General features: G+C 49.7%; 1 protein-coding gene and 1 long non-coding RNA gene across 2 annotated transcripts; one reads left to right on the top strand and one right to left on the bottom strand.

Annotated features, from left to right (window-relative positions):
• Window positions 1–1,304: 1,304 nt before the first annotated feature.
• DLST (dihydrolipoamide S-succinyltransferase) lies at window positions 1,305–22,996 on the bottom strand. Its single transcript, XM_002719646.5, has 15 exons — window positions 22,874–22,996; window positions 22,302–22,335; window positions 19,070–19,118; window positions 14,878–14,933; window positions 14,359–14,433; window positions 14,093–14,148; window positions 13,167–13,278; window positions 10,409–10,561; window positions 10,017–10,081; window positions 9,129–9,226; window positions 5,201–5,331; window positions 3,946–4,019; window positions 3,565–3,648; window positions 2,690–2,857; window positions 1,305–1,590 (listed from the first exon to the last, which is right to left on the bottom strand). The coding sequence occupies exons 1-15, from the start codon at window positions 22,934–22,936 to the stop codon at window positions 1,456–1,458; spliced, it is 1,353 nt and encodes a 450-aa protein (XP_002719692.1). The 5' UTR covers window positions 22,937–22,996; the 3' UTR covers window positions 1,305–1,455.
• On the top strand, window positions 9,224–21,389 carry LOC103351684 (uncharacterized). Its single transcript, XR_007911734.2, has 3 exons — window positions 9,224–9,949; window positions 19,164–19,305; window positions 19,854–21,389. It is a non-coding gene; the product is annotated as an uncharacterized lncRNA (long non-coding RNA).
• Window positions 22,997–23,398: the final 402 nt, after the last annotated feature.

Raw genomic sequence — 23,398 nt, 5'->3', positions numbered from 1 at the left:
TGGCTGCAGGCGGCGCAGCCCTGGCTGTTGTGGATACTTGGGAAGTGAACCAGGTAACGAGGTATCGCCTTTCAAAAACAAAACAGCAAAGAGGACCAGGCATCACAGGCCAAGGCTGACAATCACCAGGACCTCAGTGCTGGGGACCTGTTTAACCTCAGTAACCAGAAGAGCGGAGATGCAGCAACCTTGGTTGAGAACATTTGCCCTTTAATTTTCATTCAAAATCCGATTCTTTAAATATTTTAGTTACAAGTTCTGAGCTGTGAAGATAGTCGTAGATGCTGCAGGCACTCAGTATTGGCTCCCACCCCTGCCCCCCTCCCCCCACCCCCAGGTCTTGCTTCTTGGCTCAAGATACAAAGTCTGCTCCTCACCCACCAATGGCCCCGGTGTCAAGTGTCAGCGGCCTCAGGCCTGGATCTGGCTGCAGCCATGGAGCCCAGAGCGTTCTCCATGCCCCAAGGAATTCCAGTGTCTGCCCAGACCCACGGGGCAGTCCCTCGGAGACGCCAGCAGTATTTCACCAGGCTACGCTAACACCTTAAGGCTGGTTTTCTCTCCGTCTGTCCTCTCCACCCCGAGATCTGTGTCCTGCAGAAAATAGCAGGCCCTCCCCTCCCCAGGCCACAGCAGGAAGATGAGAAGGGCCGCCCAGTCCACGTGTTTATGCCAGCTTGAGTCTGAGCACCAACCTGAGCTGGCCAGACGAAGCCTCCCCCCAACCCCGGCTCCACCAGGGCACCCTCTGTCCCACACCCTGTCCCACGCCCAGGATACGCTAGAATCTGCTCTAAATGACAGTGTTCCGGAGTGGCTCCTAGCAGCCGGGAGAGGGTTGGCATGACCACAGCTGTGACTGTGCCAAAACAAGCTTTCCTGGTGTGAGCCTACCACTGCTGAAGGCAGCCCGAGTCCCGCCCCGACTTCTGTTTATAACACAGGGCCTCAGGGGACCCCACACTCTCCACCCCCCATCCAGACCCCCTGGCATGTGCTTCCTGAAGAGGTAGAAGAGGCGCCTTAAAATCAACCACAGCTGAGAATGACAGTGCCACTGACACAGCGGGACACAGGCTGAGCGCGGAGGCAGGCCACCCCCGGACGGCTGGAGCAGCCTTGCACACAGGGACTTCCCACTAGCACACTGGCGGGTCTCTGCAGAGGGCAGCTGGCGGAAAGGCAGGAGTATCAGCGTGCATCCACGAAGGCGCTCTCCCTCTCTACAAGCCTAAGGATATAAGATATTTGAGGGTAAGAGGAGTGAGCAGAGAGAGAGAGAGCCTGGCAGGAAACCAAGAAAAGACCTGTGACTGCTGGTTTACATAGTGCCTGGCTTTGAGGCCAACAGCATGTGCCTGCCTGTCACCAGGCTAACCCAGGACCCACAGGGGACAGGGAGAAGACTGGTTTTCAGTTCCTGCATGGTCGATTTGTAGGGCGTGCGGCTTCCTCCTAAAGGTCCAGGAGGAGGACTCTGGGATCCTCTACTGCTGCCTTGATTTTTCGGAGAAAAGTCACAGCCTCTCTACCATCAATCAGCCGGTGGTCGTAGGTCAATGCCACAAACATCATGGGCCGCACTTCCACCTACAGAGAGAAGAGGTCACAGGTTTGTCCCCTGCGTCAGAGAAAGCCCTGCGGAGGGAGAGGTGAGAAAGCAGAGACTCCAGGAAGCAGCCCAGTTTCAGAGCCTTTCCCACTCATGTGGCCTCTGGGTACTGCAAACCCACCCCAGCCTCCCCAGCGCAGGCCCAGAAGCAAAGTCTAAGAACGAAGCAGCAGTGTCCTCGCCCCCTCCGTCAGCACTCCGCCCACTCTGCCCCGCCTCAGTCCCCGCCTCCAGGGCGGGCTTCCTTCCAGTTCTCCCTGCCTGCAGCAGCTTTTCAGGATTACCATTTAAACTTTTTTTTTTTTTTTTTTTAATCTCAACCTAGGGTCCACAAATCCTCTGAGACAGTATGCAAAGCTGGGGGTGTGGGTTTTTGTCCAAGGAGAGCTATGGTTTCTGGATTCATAAAGGAATTAGTGGCCCCAAAACGTTCTAAACACGGGAGTCCCGACACTTTTTTCTACCAACACGGGAGGGTATGTTGAAAAGGTCATGGAAAATGGAATTGAGAGATGAGTTATTCTGGTGCAAAACTTTTGAAATCTGTGCATAGTTTTTTAATAATATACATTTTGCATAACCTTTTGGAAGATCTCTTGTATCTCCCAAGGGCCAGTTCAGGCCCCCTGACTCCACTCACTGACCTCGCCCGACTTCTACTCCCAATCAAGCGTGCAGCCTGGCAGCTCAGGCTCTGGCTCTGCTGCCCGCTGTTGCCCGGGGCTGGGGACCAGGCTCTTCTCTCCCCCCGGCCTCCAGCACCCAGGGGAGCAGCTGGCTGCCCCCAGGTGACGGGGTGAGCCTTCCTAGCTCAATGGCTCTCAAGCTTCAGTGAGAATCATCTGCACATCTCCTGCAGGTCTGGGGTAGGGTCCAAGAATGCGCATTTCCAACAAGTTCCCTAATGATGCCCATCCAACGGCACACTGTGAGAACAGCGCCTCACCACCATTAATTAGAAACTGAGAAATGGAACTGAGGCCTGCAGTTAGAGTGAATGCCAGCTAAGCAGCAGTTAGCTGGCTTTCCTTCCCATTGTCACCCAGCCATCAGGACCTTAGAAATGAAGGTGCCTACCTTGCCTCCCACGGCCACTGGCCTGTCAAAGATGGCGTGCATGCCCAGGATGGCAGACTGAGGGGGGTTGATAATGGGTGTTCCGAACAGTGAGCCAAAAACACCTCCATTGCTAATGGTGAAAGTACCTCCATCCATATCTTCAATGGCAAGTTCATTCTTTCGAGCCTAAAAAGATTTCATAATTCAAACATTAAGCTGGGGCTGGCACTGTGGCATAGCGGGTAAAGCCCCTGCCCACACTGCCGGCATCCCATTTGGGCACCAGTTCAAGTCCTGGCTGTCCCACTTCTGATCCAGCTCTCTGTTATGGCCCAAGGCCATGGGCCCCTGCACCCACGTGGGAGACATGGAAGAAGCTCCTGGCTTCGGATCAGAGCAGCTCTGGCTGTTTGCAGCTGTCTGGGGAGTAAACCAGTGGATGGAAGACCTCTCTCTCTCTCTGCCTCAGCCTGTCTACAACTCTGCCTTTCAAATGAATAACTAAATCTTTAAAAAATAAACAAACAAACAAACATTAAGCAGCCAACCCAGCTTCCATCATCCCAATAAGGTGCAGACAGCTCTGAGAACACAGTACAGGCTCTGGCTCCCACATGACAGCCGTTCAGCTGAGGGAGCAGCGCTCAACAAGAGAACGACACAATTCCATAGTCAAGGACTCAGTGGTGAGAGTGTGCTCACCAGCGCGCGCTAAGCTCCAACAGACACCTGCACGTAGCTGTCTCCAACTCCGCCTTCCTCAGGGGCTACACATTTCTTACAGAACAGAGGCAGCCTCCAGCGACTTGGGCTGCTTGCCGGCAAGCCCACCTCCCACAGGCTCCTCCCACACCTGCCCAGCAACTAATACACACACTTCTTCCTACTTTTACCTTCTCTCCCAGTTCACTGATGGTGCGTTCAATATCAGCATAATTCATAGTTTCCACATTCCTGATGACAGGAACCACCAGACCCTGAAGGGAGTGAAAAGGTGTTTCAGCTGCAGATCAGCAGAACCCTTCTAGTCCCGAGTCCCCTGAGTCAAGGTAACGGTCTTCCCTGCCCCGTACGTTCAATACTCAGGGTAATTAACAAGAAGCCTCAAGCATTCAGGCCTGCTGTGGAGAACGCGCTATGGCAAGCAGATCACTGTTACCCTTTCCCTCCTAAAAATACGGAATTGCAAACCATCTCTCCCACGCACTCCACATCTTCCCAAGGCTAAGGTGAGGGTCTCAGATCAGTGCTCCCCACCTCCTGCCTCAACATACCCGTGGTGTGGCCACCGCAACACTGATGTCAATATAGTCCCTGTACACCACCTCTTTGGTTGAATCATCAATCACTATGAGAGAACACACATGTTATATATAACTCCCCAGGTCAAGGATATGGGTAGTGTTTTAGCAACAGAGTAAAAATCTGCAGTGCTGGATACAGCGTGGCTGACACCCGACATGAAACGGCCCTGCCTCACAAGTAGCACTTGGCACTCCACGTGCTCCCATCCTGAGCAGTGCCAACAGCTCCCCAGGCCCCTGGCCGAGGCTGAGTGATGGATGGCGACATGCTGGCCCTCACAGGATGCCAGGTGCACGCTACATTCCTGTGGACTCGCTCTACTCAAGCCCTCCCCTAGCAGAGAATGGCTAGGGTTACTAAGTGCTCCAGAAAGGCTAATTAGCAAAGGAAAGGGGGGGTAGGCCTGCTGCCCACCGCGTTTCCCTGTCAAAGAGGGGAAGTGGGAAGCCTCTCTCCAGGGGACTCGAGAGGAAGCAGGTGGTCCGGCTGCTAGGCAGAGACATAACCAGCAGCTAAAAATTTACCTCTAGAACACCTGAGAAAACAAAGGTCTGGGAATCTTTGCCACAGAAAGTCCATACTGCATCGTCACATACGACACCCAGGGAAAGCACGTAGAGCGAAAAAGAGGCCCAGAGAACTTCCAGGATGTCAGCGAGTATGGGCAGGCAGAAGAAAGGGGCGCAGGACAGCGACGGCGAAGACCGGTCAAGAAGGCACAAGAATGGGAAAAGTGAAGGAAGGGACAGCCCTCCCACCTACCTAGAGCACGCCACTCAACGGAAACGACTAGGGCTTCCCGTTCTAGTTCTTTAGGGACCCTGGCATCGCTGAGGATTGCCCCCTTGCCACTCTTGCAGTGGACAGGAAGAAGAGCACTGCTTGTTAGGTCAACACTTCAAGGACACAGGGGAGTAAAAAGGAAAGAGTGAGTACCCAGTCCAAGAAGGAGGGACACGAGTTCCCGATGAGGCTCACTGACGCGAGACTGGAGGGCTGGGCTGCCCCGCAGCTGCTGCTACCCTGGGTAGAGAAGCCTGCTCTGTCTGGCAGAAGAGGAGAGAGGACTCAAGACGCCGTCTGAGGAGGGCAAGGCCAGCGGAAGCTGTTGGCGTTCCCACAGCTAGGACAGCAAAGCCTTGGCGCCTGAGGCCGGCTGTGGCGGCAGGTGTGCTCCCACGGCCACCTCCCAGCCCACTGCAGTCCTGGTCACGGGGAACTCACCTGCATTCACGATCGGCTGCTCCTGCAAGGCGAAGGCTGAGGCCTTCACAAACGCCGACATGAAGCCGAGCTTGAGGTTATGTTTCTTCAGAAAAGCATCTTTGTGCCGAGCTCTCATCTCCTGGATGTTACTGTTGAGACAGGTTACAGGACACTGAGCACAAATGAAACCGGGACTGGATCTTCATACTGGTTTTTACCCAAGGACACAACCGGGGAAGCTTCTCCCTCACCCCAGACCATCTATCCAAGGTCATGTTTTCAAACAGCCCACCAGAGGGCCAGTAACTTGGTTCCTTTACAAAAACTGGCTACAAAGGATTCAAGCACCTTCATGTTCCGTAAGTCACAGATGTCAGCGACAGAAAATATGAACACGCCATCACACAGCACGCCAGCATCCTTGCCCTGAATGAGAAAGTCATTTCTGACTATACTAAAATGATGAACTATCTACCCTTACAGCCCACAAAGCAAACTTGTTTCTTATTAGAATTCTTTTTCAAAAAGCCACCAACCCTGATTATGACCTCCTTGCGACATTCCTCCTAACTCCTCATTAGTGGAGACCAAAGAAACTCATGGGTAGAAGTGGGGGCTCCGTGTGAACAGTCAAGACTGTACACGGGAGGACACGGCTCAGTCTGTAGATCTGCTCATCTCAGAGCTGGCAGCTCCATCCACAGCTCATTTACATGGGAACTGACACCCACCACATGTGGAGGTCAGGGCTGGGCACCAAGACACAAAGATAAGAGAGACACAGCTCCTGCCTTTAAGATCAGTTTAATGAAGGCAGGTACTGGTGGTTATTAAGCTGCCATTTAAACACTTTTGTCCCATATCAGAGTGCCAGGGTTCAAGTCCAGCCTCTGCTTTCGATCCCGCACACCAAGAGGCAGCAGTGGCTGGCTCAGTGTCTGAGTCCGTGTCACCCACACAGCGTCAGCCTGGCCCAGCCCTCACTCTGGGCGGAATTTGGGAAGTGAACCAGCAAATGGGATATCTTTCTCTGGCTTTGATAAAGAAAAACATTTGTAAATTAGTTTAATGGACATGGTTTCCTGGGTATTTAGAAAAGCGGCCCTGTGTGGACCCAGGCTCCCCTTCAGATCAAGCAGCAGGGCCTCTGAGAAGCCTCCGGAACATGGACAGCCTCTGCTCTGTCAGAGCTGGGTGTCTCACACGCGCACCGCAGGGTTAGTGGCAAAGTCCTTCCCATCACTCTGCTGCTGAAACTCTGATATCCATCAGAATAGGGTTCCGTAATGGAATTGAATTTAACTTTATCTCAGGTCCAAATGCTCAGTTCTCCCCTTCACTCTATAATGCTCTAATTCAACATTAGGAAGAAACAGAAGATGCGGCACAACTTTAACTGCCCCCTTCAGACCTTCTGTTTCTGAAAAAGGAAGTTTTCCCAGGGAGACTGATTTGGTTTAGAATGTTTGTTTTCCTGAGTCTAACCTTATTTAGTGCTAGGATTACCACCCTAAAGACATTACTGGTTCCCAAGATACAAGAGCAGCAGAAGAGGGAAGGCGAAGTGATAAACATCTCTGCTCTCAACCCTGCCCGAATGCGATTGTCTCGTCATTAAGCAGTTTCTATTTCAGAACTCTGCCCTCGGAGGCGGGGGCTGGGGCACAGGGGAGAGGAGGCGTTCAGAAAGGCCCCGAAGAGGGGAGCTGACCAGCACAAGACCCAAAGGACACTCGATCTAAACCAGATTACTTTGCACCAAGACCCCAGGCCTGTTAAGTGACACCCTGATTAGCTGCTGAAAGGAGGTCCAGCCACCACACTTAGCTTCCAATCAAAGCTGCGGGGGCAACAGCATCCTTCAAGGCCACAAATATTTACATGTTTTGTCTTAAGAAATGGGGTAGAATTTCAAAGTCCAATTCAATTTGTGTACAATTTGGGCCTAATGCGCTGAAACCTAAGCTGCAGGCTCTGTGTTCATCTATCAAGGCCCTGTGCACCATGACAGGAGAGAAATCCTGGGCTGAAATGACATCCAATGTCTCGAAAGCTTCCCCAGCAGAACGGATGACGTCTTGTGAAGCCGGCCACACAGCCCTGGCTGGTGAACAGTGCCACGGGGCACAGTCAAACCCGTCCTCTCTATTTCCAGACCCTTTCCAAAGGAAGACAAAATTTCCTAATGAAAAGACTCGCAGCCAAGAGATGACCTGAACACTGATGATTTGCCTCCTGAATCCAATGTAAACTCCGAACCTGGCACTCAACACGTTCTGCACTGTGGATCCACGGTTACTTACTGTCCTTTCCCATACATACTGCTCACCAAGGCAGCAATGATTTAGGACTATCTTCCAATGTGTTTTGTGCTTTCCTGCCTGGTAGGGTCCACACTGTTAACATCATCTGTTATGACCATTCTACAAATGCTACTTAAAGGCTTTATCAAAAGTTTCCTCCAGGAAACCCTTCCTGACCTACCCTTGTTACCTCTGCTCTCAGCCTCACAAATGATCTCACTTTCTTCTCCACTTCAAACTCAGTTTTATGCTTCAGATACTTATTTTTCTAGTCTACTTTATGTTCACCCGAATCAGATAGAAAGCTCTAGGAGGCTGGGACTCTTGTTCACTCATTACGGCCCTCTTGAATTCCACAGAGTAATTCCTTATATATAGCTAGGAAAAACAAAAGACATGACAACCTAGGTTCCTCACTGCCTGATTCCAAGTTACTCAGTCACACGCATAAAGAGCAGTCACTGTGAGGAAAAGGCAGGATGAGGTGCCCTGGTTCAGGGACTGCTGGTAAGGGTTCTCCAGCCAAGGGATGGAAGAACCTAAAAGCTCCTGACTCTTGCCTTTGGATCAGCACAGCTCAAGACATTGCAACCATTTGGGGAGCAAACCAGTGGATGGAAGATCTCTCTCTCCCTCTCTCTCTGTAATTCCCTCTCTGTAATTCCGCCTTTCAAATAAACTAAAATAAATAAATCTTAAAAAAAAAAATAATATTACTGGGGTCGGCACTATGGTCTAGTGGGCTAAGCCTCCACCTGTGGTGCCAGCATCCTGTATCAGCGCTGGTTCGAGTCCCAGCTGCTCAACTTCCGATCCAGCTCTCTACTATGGCCTGGGAAAGCAGAAGATGGCCCAAGTCCTTAGGCCCCTGCACCTGTGTGGAAGACCCAGAAGAAGCTTCTGGCTCCTGCCTTCAGATTGGCTCAGCTCCAGCCGTTGTGGCCATTTGGGGAGTGAACCAACCGATGGAAGACCTTTCTCTGTGTCTCTCCCTCTATCTGTAACTCTACCTCTAAAAAAAAAACAAAAAAACAAAAACAAACAAAAAAATTACTCGCTGGGGCCAATGCTGTGTGGCCTACCGGGTAAAGCACCACCTGCAGTGCCGGCATCCCATATGGGCGCCGGTTCTAGATCCGGCTACTCCACTTCCGATGCAGCTCTCTGCTATGGCCTGGGAAAACAGAAGATGGCCCAAGGCCTTGGGCCCCGGCACCTATATGGGAGACCTGGAAGAAGCTCCTGGCTCCTGATCGACCCAGTTCCAGCTGTTGTGGCCATCTTGGGAGTGAAGCAGAGGATGGAAGACTTTCCCCATCTCTGCCTCTCTGTAACTCTGCCTTTCAAATAAATAAATAAATCTTTAAAAAAAAAAATTTCAGCTTCATTTGTCAGAAATCCCAAGATTGGGTATAAAAGTCTAAAAGGCTCAATTTTAAGGCCACAGCAGAGACAGGCAAGGTATGAGGAAAGCCCACTACAGGATGAGACTAAGAGGTCACACTCTAAGTCAACAACAAGCACTGTAGGAAGTACCTCCCCCATCCCCCGACCCCAATAAAGCTAGTTTTGGAATCGGCACTAGGTAAGAACTGGGCAAGTTCCAGTGCTCGCCATGGAACAGGAGGGACCGGATACCCCACCTCATGTCAATCTCATTGAAAGTCGTCAGCATCGCACACGTGTTCTGGGCCTCCTTCAGACGCTGAGCGATGCGCTGCCGCATCCTGTTCATTTTCTCCTGAAAGTGAAAGTGGAGCAAGCACTGAGGGTCCAGTCTCCCCATAGAGCCACAGAGGGAACTCGGCTTGCCAGGCGTGGGGGCGAGAACTGACCCCAGGATCTGAGCACAACGCGCACCTGCTGCTTCCTACTTCCCGCTCTGAACAGAACAAGAACACACAGCCAAGACTGCTCCCTCAGATGGGCCCCAAGTTTGACTAAGAATGGAGGCCCAGGAAATGGTCTGATTTAAAAACCAAAGCCGAATTATTAAAAGGAAGAATGTGGTATAGTTTTAGCCAGCCCAAGAATTACAACAGGAAAGGCAATTTCTGTTTATAAAGACTTGCATGAGAATAGCGGAACCTCACACGCAACAAACTTGAGGCATTCTCAGGCAGGCGAACCCACACTTTTGACCATACTTCCTTGAGGTTTTGTCTGCCCCATAGCTACTGCTTATGTGTAGTATCCCCTAGCTACAGCCAAGTATTCCGGAAGTATAGGAATAGAACACTCTGGAAACTACCTCTCTGAAGTGGGTATCGTCGTAGGAGGTAGAGGGTGTGTTACCAAACTACCACTCAAGGCATTTCACTGGTAGCATAATTCAGTGGAAAAACCACTGGACAAGTGGGCACAAAACCTCAGGTTCTAGTACTATCACTTGATGGTTACAAGTCACTTCCTGAACTCTGTTTCTCTGTCAAGGCCAAGGGAGTAAGCTGCTAGTCATACAAAGGTAGGTACCACCTGCCCACACTCCGCTAACCTCTGCGTCTTCCCTCAAGTGGTCCTCAGAGGCTTACCCGATGTTCGGTCCGCACACCTGGTTCAGCTAGTGGAGCGGCAGCAGTGGGTTTTACTGCAGACACTGAGAAGAGAGGGTGCAGCTCATGAGAGAGGGCAGGGAGCATTGAGGCTGAGTGCACGCCAGTGCCTTCAGAGCGCACTGACGTTTAATCCTGAAGACAGTCAGAGCTGTGTCAGCAGCACCTGACTTCCCAGATGCACATCTGCCCAGGGAAGTTAAGCGATTAGCGTAAAGTAGTCAGAGTCGGCAAACAGAAAGCTGGGAGAAAAACCCAGGTCTTCAAAGTTCACACTTTTGTCTACAAACAGCCAAACTGGCCTGTTCAGGGCCATTAGTCTCAGACTGCACTGTGAGGTGCACAACATTACGCAAGAGGGAGAGGTTTACCCGGTTTGCTGGAAGGAGGCTGTGAGGGTGAGGGCACGGGTGGCATCCGAGTGGGCATGGGGGCTGCAGGGGGAGGAGGAGCTGCTGATGGTGCAGGTTCTGCTTTTGGGGCTGCAGCAGGGGCTTCAGCTGGCTTGGGCTTAGCAGGAGCAGCTGGAAAACAAGAAAACCAGATGCCATCGGCACTGTCTGGAATGGAAAGCAACCCAATCACAGTTAAGTTCAGGGCAAACGCTGCATCTCCAATGAATTAGCAAATGTCTACTGGGCATTTGCTGTACACAGGAACTATGACAAAAGTACTCTGCTCCATTCCCCAGGGTCCCAAAATGTCCTGTATCAGATAACTCACTCAATTCAACTGCCTTCCTGATGTCAAATATCCACTGATCATCAAATTCAGCAAATACATTCAAATAATCTACTAAGCCTAAGGTAATCTCCAAGCAAGCAAACAAACAAAAAAAAACCAGGCAATTTAAAATGTTGAAATATACATACGTTTACTATACACTTCTAATTATGGTAATACTGATAGTCTTATCAACACTATATGTGGAACAATGTTCTCAGCTCTTTAAAAAATAAAAGTTTAATTAGGGGCTCCTTAAACTTAACAACACAATGCATTTCATCCAGAATGACTCTCACACTCAGAAGATATTATATCCAGTTTTACACTTAAATTAGAAGAACTTGGAGCCAGCACTGTGGCACAGCAGGTAAAGCTGCCGCCTGAGATGCCAGGATCCCATAAGGGTACCAGTTCATATCCTTGCTGCTCTACTTTACAATCCAGCTCCCTACTTATGGTCTGGGAAAAGTAGTGGAAGACAGCCCCTGCTACCCATGTGGGAGACCCAGAAGCTCCTGGCTTCGGCCTGTCTCACCCTAGCCATTGTGCCATCTGGGAAAGGAACCACTGGATGGAAGATCTCTCTGTAGCTATTTCAAATAAATAAATAAATAATCTTATAAATAAATGAAAGAACTTTCCTTTGTTCTGACAGTAAATGAATGCTAAGATGGACTTCCTCAACTGGAAGACTCATTCTTATTTCCTTGCCTGCTACTATAGTTTTTTCTTCTTTGAGCTTCTTTGATCGTGGCCTGATCAACCTCAATGGCCTGTTTGACTATGTTAATAATTAAAAAGAAACAAACTTTGGTATTACAGCACTTAATGAAGACTCAGAAAATCAGTTATTTTCTATGTCTAATACTGACTGAGATTCAGCATACATTCCTTTTTCATTTCTTTCCAAGGAAAATACTAACCCTTCCTACAGATGTTGGAATACATATGAAAAGAAACTACTCCATTCCCCACAATTAACACTATGGAGTCCTGCCTCTTCTCACTTTAAAACAGTGGCTCTCAGCCCTGGCTGTGTATCAGAATCACTTGAAGAAGCATTAAAAAAAAAAAAAAAAAACAAACTATGACGGAGCCCCAGGATCTAATAAACCAGGACATGGGGCCTAGTCATCTGCAATACTTTAAAAAGGTCCCATGTGATTCTGATGCCGCGGGGGGGACAGAGTTGATAGAGTTTGGGGATCATTATCTTTAGAATCTTCTAAATTTCTAGTATACCTTCAAGAAAAAATTCCGGGGCTGGTGCTATGGTGCAGTGGGTTAAGCCAGCGCTGGTATGCCATATGGCCGCTGGTTCAAGTCCCAGCTGCTCCACTTCCAATCCAGCTCCCTGCTAATATACCTGGGAAAGCAGCTGAAGATGGCCCAAGCACTTGGGCCTTTGCACCCACATGGGAAAACCTGGATGAAGCTCCTGGCTCCTGACTTCAGCCTGACTGTTGCAGCCATTTGGGGAGTGAATCAGCGGATGGAGGATGGATCTGTGTCTCTCCTCCTCTCTCTGTAACTCTGCCTTTCAAATAAATAAATTTAAGAAAAGAAAAAAAAATCCAAGGCAGGCATTGCTGTCGCTTGGGATGCCTACAACCTATATCACCGAGCCTGGTTTGCTTCCAATCCAGCTCCTGCTCATGTGCCCAGAAGACAACAGACTATGGTTCAAGTATTTGAGTCCTGCCACTTGCACAGGAGACCCAGATGGAGTTCTTGGCTTTTGGCTTCTGCCTGGCCCAGCTCTGGCTGTTGCAGACATTTGAGAGTAAACCAATGGATGAATGATGTCTTTTTCTTTAACAAAAGAAGAAAGAAAGGTCCATGGAGAGGGGCCGGTGTTGTCATGCAGCAAGTTAAGCCTCCACGGTGACACCGGCATCCTGTATGAGTCCGGTTGATCCTGGCTGCTCCTTTTCTGATCCAGCTCCCTGCTAATGCACCGGGGAAAGCAGTAGAAAATGGCCCAAGAGTCTGGGGCCCTGCCACCTACATGGTAGATCTGGATGGGGTTCCAGACTCCAGCCTTTGGCATGATCCAGCCCTGGCCATTGCTGCCATCTGGGGAATGGACCACAGGATAGAAGATATCGTTGTGAGTATGTGTGTCTCTCTCACTCTCTCCCTTTCTCTGCGTAACTCTGTTTAAAATAAATCTTTTTTAAAAAAGAAACAGCCTTGAAAAGAATAGATTGAGGTTTTGTAAAAATACCCCTTTCTTCCTGAATTTAAGGCTCACACTATTATTATTATTATTATTATATCCCTCTCATCCTCTCAACTAAGGACAGTTGGAATATTTGGAGTTTGAGGGAATTATAAGTTAAGCTCAGCCCCAATCCCAGTAGGGAACACTGGAGACCTTGACCACCAGGAGAACTCCTTTACCACCAGTTTTCCTGAGCGTGAAGAGAGGGGTGCCTCCTTCAACCTTCCCCCCATCAGGTACCAAAAGAGCTTCAATCACGCCATGGGCCGGTGATGGAACCTGCACAGATGTCTGGAAGAGGGAGACAGATGGACAGTCTAAATTTTTATGCAGCATTAGAAAATTGTATAGAATCTCCAATATGAATCACTAGAGGTACAATATAGTTATATAAGACCCTGCACGTAGAAATACCTAAGGCCACACTTCCAGGGCAACAGTGATCACAGGGGTGGGTGTTAGGGCACAGTGGGCTCTCCTGTCTCTTGGGATGTTTTCATCCCCTACTGAGGAGCCTGGATTCAAGTCCTGGATCTGCTTCCTGCTAATGCACACCAATGGGAGGCAGCAGATGATGGTCTAAGTACTTAGGTTCCTGCCCCTCATGTGGGAGACCTGGATTGAGTTCTTAGCTCCCAACTACAGCCTGGCCCAGCCTTCGCTGTGTGGGCATTTGAGGGAGTGAACTAGGGGTTGGGAGATCTCACCCTCCCTCTTTGTCAATCTGATTTCCAATAAATAAATAAATAGAACAAAAAAAAGTGATCACAGTCCATGCTACTATGAAGATTCACTCCTTCTTATCCTTTCTCAGAAACACTAAGGCAAAAATTCAGTTAATGTGTTTCCAAGTGATATACAACAAAAACTAGAAACAGTTCATGTATCACAAAAAAGCGAGGAGACTAAAGCTACCCAAGTATACAGAAGAATCTAAAAATAAACCTGAAAATTTTTTTTCTTTTAATGAACTACGTCAGTATTTTGACAACTGAGGTTAGAGTTGGTTAAAAATTTTCTCTAACAGTTAAGTCCCTGTCTCTTTCATTAGGTTAGGAGACCAAAGGCAGACCACAAAAAATTGGCATAAACAGGACAAGCCCACCTTATCAGTTTCAATCTCACAAACCACTTCATCTTCTGCGACTGTGTCTCCAACAGCTGAAAAGACAACCGAAGACTACCTGTTAGGGGGAACCTCTACTAGACACAAAATCCCTTTCGGTACACGGATTCCAAAACCCCTTTCCTCCGGGACCAGGGGAAAGTGCAAGGGCGTATGTGCAGAGTAATGAGTGGAGCTGGAGGGTCTACTGGGGATCACGGAGGGAAGGGGAGACTTTCCGAAGTGAGAGGAAACAAAAATCTTACCTTTCTCCCACCTGACATCTCCCTCTGTGACAGATTCTGCAAATGCTGGCGTTTTGACTGTAATCACATCATTCTCTAGGAAAAAAGGAAAGTCACAAGTAGTCCATTTTTTTTTCCATTTTCATGTTTTTCTTTAATTAAACTCAGCCAGTTTTTGCTCTTCCCATTAAAATTCCATTCCCAGGGTGGGTGGGCTTCTGACTTAGGGGTTAGGCTGCCAGTGAAGATGCCTGCAGCCCACATCAGAGTGCCTGAGGGGTCCCACGCCTGACTCCAGCCTCCTGTTAATTCAGACCATGGGAAGCAGCAGGTGATGGCTCGGGTAATGGAGTTCCTCCCACCCATGTGGGAAACCTGGATGGAATTCCTGGTTCCCCTCTTCGGCCTAGCCTAGCCCCGCCCCGATCATTGCAGGCATTGGAGAATAAATCAGTAGCTGGAAGCTTGCAGTCTCTCTATAAACAAGCAAACACAAAAACCCCACCCCAAGAAGGCAGGGAGCTGAAGGTAGGTACTTACTGCACACAGCTGTAGTTCTGAAGAAGCGAACGCTGAAGACACTAGTGTTGTTAAAGCTACAAAGGAAATGCCAACTTTAATTCCTAAAGCAGGTAAACCACTCATATTTTAGTTCAGCTAAAATACCATGGGCTGCTCCCCCCTTAAAACAGTGATTGTTGACCAGCGGTGCTCATCAATGTCACACAAAGTGATTTTTCCAACATACACGTGTCCCACCAGCAGATTCTGCCTGGGCGGTAGATTCAGCACAGCCTGATGGCCTGGGTGCCTTGAGCAGTGTGCCCCGTGATGCAATGGGTGCCAGTTCTTACAGAACAGAGATTTAGATCTGGTTCTCTGAAGAAAAAATAAGTACCTTGGTCCTTTGTAGACCCACCAAAAGGATTTAACCTCCTGATTAGGTTTCCTTTTTAACTAACCACATCCAAGCAATACATGGCAAGCCCTCAGGGCACATGCCACTGTGCCACATATAACAGAATCTGTCTTTAAGATTACAGATTTAGATAAAGCAGCAAGATAGCTGGCGCCACAGCTCACTAGGCTAATCCTCCGCCTTGTGGCGCCTGCACACCGGGTTCTAGTCCCGGTCGGGGCGCTGGATTCTGTCCCGGTTGCCCCTCTTCCAGGTCAGCTCTCTGCTGTCGCCAGGGAGTGCAGTGGAGGATGGCCCAAGTGCTTGGGCCCTGCACCCCATGGGAGACCAGGAGAAGCACCTGGCTCCTGCCATCGATCAGCGCGGTGCGCCGGCTGCGGTGGCCATTGGAGGGTGAACCAACGGCAAAAGGAAGACCTTTCTCTGTCTCTCTCTCTCTCTCTACTGTCCACTCTGCCTGTCAAAAAATAAATAAAAGCAGCAAAATGAGACAGTTAATCTGAAAGTAAAACAAGGCGTTATGCCCCCACAAAAACAAAACAAACAAACAAAAAATGGCGTCTTCTATTCTGTTTTTTTTGCTAGGAGGCAGTGTTTCAGTCCATTCTGAACTTATTAAAAAAGAATTTCAAAGACCAAGGTATTTTCTGGTATGGCATTTACAATCAAAGTGTAAACTGGAGAATGACAGTACCCTGTATACTCAAAACCACTAACTGTGGTTACTTCTGGGAAGTGCCAGATACAGATACACACAATATCTATGGTTATCTATAACATAACACACAGTTTGGGAAAATTGGACTGACGAAAACTTTCACTTTTTATGCTTCAGGGTTGTCTGAATATTCTACAGAAAGCAACTTCACAATTGAAAAGTGGATTGAAATAGCCTTTTGATATTTTTACTCTTATGGTGTCAAAATACCTGTAAAGACTACATAGAATCAAAGAAAAACATGTAAATTATTTTTTCTTTAAATTTATTTTTATTTTTAACAGGCAGAGTGGACAGTGAGAGAGAGACAGAGAGAAAGGTCTTCCTTTGCCGTTGGTTCACTCTCCAATGGCCGCCACAGCCAGCGTGCTGCGGCCGGCGTACCGCGCTGATCCGAAGCCAGGAGCCAGGTACTTATCCTGGTCTCCCATGGGGTGCAGGGCCCAAGCACTTGGGCCATCCTCCACTGCACTCCCTGGCTACAGCAGAGAGCTGGCCTGGAAGAGAGGCAACCAGGACAGAATCCGGTGCCCCAACCGGGACTAGAACCCGGTGTGCTGGCGCCGCAAGGTGGAGGATTAGCCTGGTGAGCCGCGGCGCTGGCCGTAAATTATTTAAACATACACAATGTTCCGTGTAAAGTTTGTAATCATGGGGTGGAGGGTGAGGAAAGCAGGTGCTGTAGCCCAGCAGGTTAAGCTGCCACTTGGGATACCTGACTCCCATATTACAATGCCTAGTTCAAGTACGGCTATTCTGTCTCCGATTCAGTTTCCTGTAATGCATTTTGGGAGGCAGCAGATGATGGTTCAAATGTGTGGGTCCTGGCCACCTGTGTGGGGACCTGGATGAAGGTCTGAGCTACTGGCTTCAGCCTGGCCTGGCCCGGCCCTGGCTGTTGCAGGCATCTGGGGAATTAACCAGATAATGGAAGATCGATCGATCGATCTCTCTCTCTCTCTCTCTCTCTGTTGCTCTTTCAGGTAGGGGAAAATACATAACTAAAGATTTAAAAAGATGAAAGTTTGTAACCATGTAAAAGTACATGCACTGAACGAAAACTTTTGAGTAACAAGCAAAAACAGACTGCTCTGCAGACAGAGCGCAGGGGCCTCTGAGAAGAGGCCCTTGCTCAGAGGCCCTTGGTGGGGCTACAGGACAATAAGGAAGTCTTCTCATGGTTATTCTTGTGAAATTCTGAACCATGCAATTACCTCTTAAATAAAAACATAAGATCAAAAATCATTTTACAATAAAAAATTTTTGAAACAAAGTAGGGATATTCTTCACAGAAAGACGTAGACAAACAGCTGAGATTAGGATGACATTTAGGAAAGAGCATACTCAAAATTTAGCATTTTTTCATAATTTCAAATATTATTATATTTTTTGCAAAGGGATTCATAACTGCCCCAATCTTCATTTACTTTGAAGATTGGTAATATTTTGAGTCTAATCTTTTAAATTAAAAAAAGCATTAGCTATTTACTGCAGAATATTAGAAACAGCATAAAGAACTGTTTATGGGATTATATCATATTATAGAAAATGGAGTCATTTAGCAACCTGCTCTCTTCCACTAATCATAGTGTGAACATGCTAACATGCCATAATTTAATCAATCCCCTGCTATTTATTATTTTGAGAAAAAGAAGATACACCAGGAGTTTAGATTCCTCAAAATGGAACAGCTAAACAAACAGGTACACACAATTCAAAAGATTATGGTAGCCAAACTGCCTTCCAAGAAAAACACAAGAATTCATAATTGTAGTACTAAGTTAGTACTGATACTGTGGCATGGCAGGTTAAAGCCCCAGCCTGCAGTGCCAGCATCCCCTATGGATGCCAGTTCAAGTCCCAGCCACTCGACTTCCAATCCAGCTCCCTGTTGATGCACCTGGGAAAGCAGCAGAGGACAGCCCAAGTACTTGGGCCCCTGCATCCACATGGGAGACCCGGAAGAAGCTCCTGGCTTCAGATTGGCTCAGCTCCAGCCATAGTGGCCATTTGAGGAATGAACCAGTGGATGGAAGACCCCTCTCTCTTCCTCTGTCTCTCTCCATAACTCTTTCAAACAAATAAATCTTTAAAAAAAAAAAAAAAAAAAAAGTGGGTGAGTGTTGTGACACAGAAGGTTAAGTGGCTGCTCGGGACACCTCAGACCATACGAGTGCCCGGGATTCAGTTCTGGTATCTCCACTTCTGATCCAGCTTGCTGCTAATGCATCCTGGTAGGCAGCAGCTGATGGCTCAAATGCTTGGGCCCCTGCCACCACATGGGAGACCTGGATGGAGTCCGAGGCTCCTGGCTTCAGCCTGGTCCTATCCTGGCTGTGGTGGGCATTTGGGGAGTTGAGCAGTGGGTGAATTATATCTCTTCCTCTGGCTCTTTCAAGTAAAAGACAAAATTAAATATTAAGAAAAAAAACACCTCGTTGTGATGCACAGAGACGTTAATCTGCTGATCCTTCAGTTTGAAGATCCTCCATGTAGAACAAGCAGCTTCGCAGCTGTTGGACAGGCTACTAGGGAGCATCCTCTAACTACCATTCTGAAAACACTTGGAATGCAAAGTAGCACAAAGTAACATTCACAAGCAGAAGTTAATCTGAAACACAAGTGGTGGCCTGCCTCCAAACTGTGTTATGCAACAATCACATTCCCTCCAAACTAGTCAAAGTCTCAGAGCTCAACTAGTCTTGCAATCGGACTGCTTCTCAGATGAGTTCCTGCCACCAAGAGGATGCTCTCACTGCCACAATAAACGAACTCCTGGCCTCTAGCCTCTAGCTGCACTTGCACCCACAGGACATATAGGAGTATTCTTCTGCAACTATCCTGAAAAAGGTCTCAACTTCCATTTCATTTTCATCTAAACACCCTAGGAAGATGGACACACTCCTGGTCAGACACTGGACTTGTGGCTCAAGGTACTTCACACATAAAAAACAATTAAAGGTGAGGTCTAGGGACTCAATACAACCACTTCCATTCCTAGTCCTCAAAGCCAGTGAGGGACTCAAACGGGCACATTTAGAAGTGGCGTCATAATACCCAAGGTCACAGCATCTGTACTCCCCAGTGATACTTACACAATCTTCCTGCTGTCAGGGCAACCTGGTCCCTGACATAAGGAGACCCCTGCAAGAAACAAAACAACTCTTAACCAACTCTGATCTCTCACAGGACACGAGGTGAAATGGAAGAGGTCTGCTTGCCCTCTAGACCCCAACACAGCGGGACCAACTGCAGACGACGACGTCAGCTTCATCAAAGGGACCTGCTTCTCACTCTTCCACTGAAGCAGCCTTAACGGACAGAGCACCGGGTACAAGGGGTTAAGAGTGGGCACTGTTTGGAAAAGAAAGGGGAGATATCTAATGGCACAACCCAAAGTAGTTTTATAATCTTATTCACCTTGAAAAACTCCTAACATACAGGGGTACCTGTATGCTTTCACATTAAAATGTCTCTATTCCTCTGTTCAAAATGACTGAAGCTTGACAAAGACATATGACGGCTTATCCTACAACTTCACATAACCTAATGTGAGAAGCAGCGGAGTATTAGGTCTGGCTCAGAGTGGACTGGGCTGGAAGTTTTATTGCCTGAACTCCAGTAGCAAGACGGGGCCATTTTAGGGCCACAGCCTCCGGCTTGTTCCAGGACTGAGCAAATCATTTCCTCACCTCTCAGCCTCCTCCCACACGCCTTCCTGCATGTGGCCGTTCTGGTCCCTCTCTACAAGGTGCGAGCCCCTTTCTGCCCACCAACTGCCCTCATGGGGATAACTGCATTTCCCTACCTGATGGCTAGCAACTATGGCTACTTCAAATATATTTTCTTACGTCTTTTCTTCTTCTTCTTCTTTTTTAGGTCTATTAACAACTCCTCCTGAATGATGGGCTCAGCAGGCACCAAATGAGAGACAGCTTCCTCTCAAGCCCACCTCCTCGCAAACACGCCCAGAGTCCGGTCAGTCCCCTCCATGTCTGGCAGTCAGTGACTAAGCAGCGTATCCTTGAAACGGAACAGCCAGCAGCCCACACTGATTTCTGGAACCACGTCTAATTTACAGTTCATCCTACAGCAGGTTTCATTCGCACAGTGCTTGAGGGTTTATAAAAAGCTGCACGTAACGACCTACTTTGATGTTCAAGGCTCATAGCAACTCTGAAGTCGTACAACCACCTGCCTTCACTGCTTTTCATATATAAGCAGGGCTTCCGGGGATTGACTGACTACCCCGGGTGAATGCCCAGCCAAGATGCAACCCCACGTGCAAGGGTCCCCCCCTTGTCCTGCCAGTCTATAAAGAGGAGAATGTTTACTGACATTTCTCGGGATTCCTAGTAGAGAAAGTTCATCACTGAGCGCCTGCTAGGAACTGACACAGTGCTGGTGTCTCACATTCTCAGGACTCAGGATAAAGTCCAAACACTTTGCACAGTCCTGTACCATCCAGTCCTACCTAACTTTGCAGCCAGGTAGGCTTCTTTCCATTCCCCTAATAGGGCAATTCCCAGCCTGCCTAAAAACCTCGACAGAGCAATTCCCTTTGCCTGAAATATCATTTACCTGGCTAATTTCTACGTATTCAAGTCTCAGCTTCAATGTCACTTCTTCAGGGAAGCCTTTATCAGCATTCCCTACTCTCCCAAGCTGGACTGCATCATCCCCTGTCTCATCAAGCTGGACTTCTGAGTACCCACAATGCAATCATGTCCTTACGTGTGCACAAACATCTGCTCACGCTCTCTCCAGCCAGCCTAAGATCTTCGAATGTGGAGACCATCTGCTGTTTCCTTGTCACCAGGCACAGGGGCTGGCACTGTAGTAGCACTCAAACCATTTATTGAGTACATGAGTAAATGAGAACATAATGGATTAAGAGTTCAGGCTAGGAGTCAGTACTGTAGTACAGTGGGTTAAGTCATGGCCTGCAGTGCCAGCAGGCGCCCATATGAGTGCCAGTTTGAGCCCAGCTGCTCCACTTCCAATCCAGTTCCCTGCTAATGTGCCTGGGAAAGCAGCAGAGGACAGCCCAAGTGCTTGGGTGCTGCACCCACGTGGGAGACCTGGAAGAAGCTCCAGACTCCTGGCTTCAGATCAGCCCAGCTCTGGTCATCACGGCCACTTGGAGAGTGAACCAGTGGATGGACACCCTTTCTCTCTGTCTCTCCCTCTGTCTATAACTCTAGCTCTCTAATAAATAAAATCTTAAAAAAAAAAAAAAAAAAGTTTAGGCTGAGGAGTCAGTGTTAAGCAGCTGCCTGCAGCACTGGCATCCCATAAGGGCACGAGTTCAAGTCCCAGGTGTTCCACTTCAGATCCACCTCCCTGCTAATGCACCTGGGAAAGCAGTGGAAGATGGCCCAGGTGCTTGGGTCCCTGCACCCACGTGGGAGACCCAGGTGAAGTTCCTGGCTCTGGCCTGGCGCAGCTGTGGCTATTGGAGAGTGAACCAGCAGATGGAAGATCTCTTTCTATCTCTCCCTCTCTAACTCTGCCTTCCAAATAAATAAATCTTTAAAAAAAAAAAAAAGTAAGAGTTCAAGCTGGGGAGTCAGGTAGGCCTGGCTTGACCAGTAGTTGGCTGAGTGACCTTGGCCAAAGCACTTACCCTTTCTTGCCTTGGGTTATGCATTTATAGAGATAATACTTCTCATTCAGGTTTGTGATGATGAACTAAAATACGCACAGATCGCAGTGAGAATATCTGGTACAATGAAAGCCTACAATAAAACTAACTCATCCAACAAATATACAAGGCACCTAATTTTAAAGATAAGTTATATAAGATAAACTACTAATAATCTCCCCCAAAAAATAAGAAAAAAAGGGATAAAAAACTAAACTCCTTCCAACAATGCAGACTCCGTCTGCTATCTCACGGCACTCTCCCCCTTAACCAAAATGCCTGGCCGAACCCCCTTCTCCTCCAGCTCCCAAGCACTGCCAGCCTCCTTCCTTACCCGGGGACTGGACAAGCTACTCCCTCTCTGCCTCCTGCTCTCCCCGGCTACATCCTCCAGGATGCAGACTCGATGTCACCTACTCGGAGCAGGCGCCCCTGTCCTCCCCACCCCAACCCCGCGAACCAAAATTCGCGCCTGCTCATCTGATGGGTAGTGCGTGCACATCTGGCCTTTCCCACTGGCCTGCGGGCTGCTGGGTCCTGGGCGAGGGGCTGGCAGGGGCCTGGCGCACAGCAAACACTCCGTGACGCTGCGGGTACAGGCGGCAACTGGGCTGCCTGTGGCCGTACACGCCGCTCTGCCCCGGGAGGAGAGCGGGTCAGGCGACGGCCGGCGCAGAACTTACCAGGCAGGGAGCGTCTCCCTAGAGGGCAGTTCCCCTGTTGAGAAAGAAGACATCATCGACGTCACCCGAGGTGAAACGAGGGGAGAAACCGCTCCTCCTGCGAAGCGCGCACGCAAAGCTGCCCCGGCGCTGGGGACGGGCAATCTCCCAACTCCACGGACAGCCGCGACGGGCGCGGACCCCGCCGGCACACCGCGTCCGCCCGACCGTCCCAACTTCCCCACGGGACTGACTGACACCCCCGGGCTTCAACAGAAGGGACGGGACGGGCCCCCGAGTGTCCAGCAGAGGCCGTCCGATGTCGGGACGGGAGCGGCTCCCCAGCCCCGGCGCGCGGGGCGGGGGGCAGCAGGTGACGGTCGGTGCGGGTGCCTCGGGAAGGCCTGCCCCGCAGGCCTCGAAACACAGCCCCGAGGGCGAGGCGGTCCCGGGCCGGCCAGCCCGCGGCCTCTGCGTCCCAGTGCCCTTGGTGCCGGGCCTGGCAGGCGCGCTGCGCCCCCGCCTTCCCGGCCGCCCGTCTGTCCATCAGCAGGTTGCTCACCCGCCGAGGCTCCGGCCCGGCCGGACCATACCTTCTGGAGGGCGGAGAGCGAGCGGCTGAACGCCCGGGACACGCAGCGGGACCGGGACAGCATCGCGACAGCAGCGCTGAGGGCGGGCGGACACCGGATATAGGGCCCGGCAACAACCGGAAGTGGGGCGGGCCGCAGCACCCGCCACGCTGCGAGGGGTGTTCGGAGCGAACCATTGGCGAGGGTGGTGGGGGCGGCTGGGCGGCGCGGGGTCCGGCGTTCCAGAGCAGGCTGTGGTGGCCACTGAGCTGCCTGCTTGCCTGCCCGAGACAGCCCTCTCGAGGGTGCCTACGACTGTCGGCGACCGCAGGGCCCCCGGGGTCGAGCGTTCCCTGGCCATTCCCCGGAGCTGGCTCGGAATTTGGCCCTCTTCTGTCTGAGACCCCGGGGTACCTAGCCATTCTGCCCCCTGCCCCACGAAGAGAGAGCAAAAAGCAGGCACGGGCTTTGAACTCGGATCCTGGCATACGTGGCTGCCTGATCTTACACCTGTGTGGCCTTGGGCAGGTGTCACTGCCTCTCAGA

The sequence above is a fragment of the Oryctolagus cuniculus genome, chromosome 20 (genome assembly GCF_964237555.1).
Source record: "Oryctolagus cuniculus chromosome 20, mOryCun1.1, whole genome shotgun sequence".
Lineage (NCBI taxonomy): Eukaryota > Metazoa > Chordata > Mammalia > Lagomorpha > Leporidae > Oryctolagus > Oryctolagus cuniculus.
This window is presented reverse-complemented; position numbering and strand designations above follow the sequence as displayed.

What these genes read in the sequence shown, in the direction of transcription:
- DLST (XM_002719646.5), bottom strand. Translation starts at nt 22,936, where the DNA reads ATGCTGTCCCGGTCCCGCTGCGTGTCCCGGGCGTTCAGCCGCTCGCTC. An exon ending in GTGAGATTGAAACTGATAAG is followed by an intron (nt 13,279 to 14,092) that starts GTGGGCTTGTCC and finishes TCCCTCTTCCAG; the next exon opens with ACATCTGTGCAGGTTCCATC. An exon ending in CAGTGGCCGTGGGAGGCAAG is followed by an intron (nt 1,591 to 2,689) that starts GTAGGCACCTTC and finishes TTCTCTCTGTAG; the next exon opens with GTGGAAGTGCGGCCCATGAT.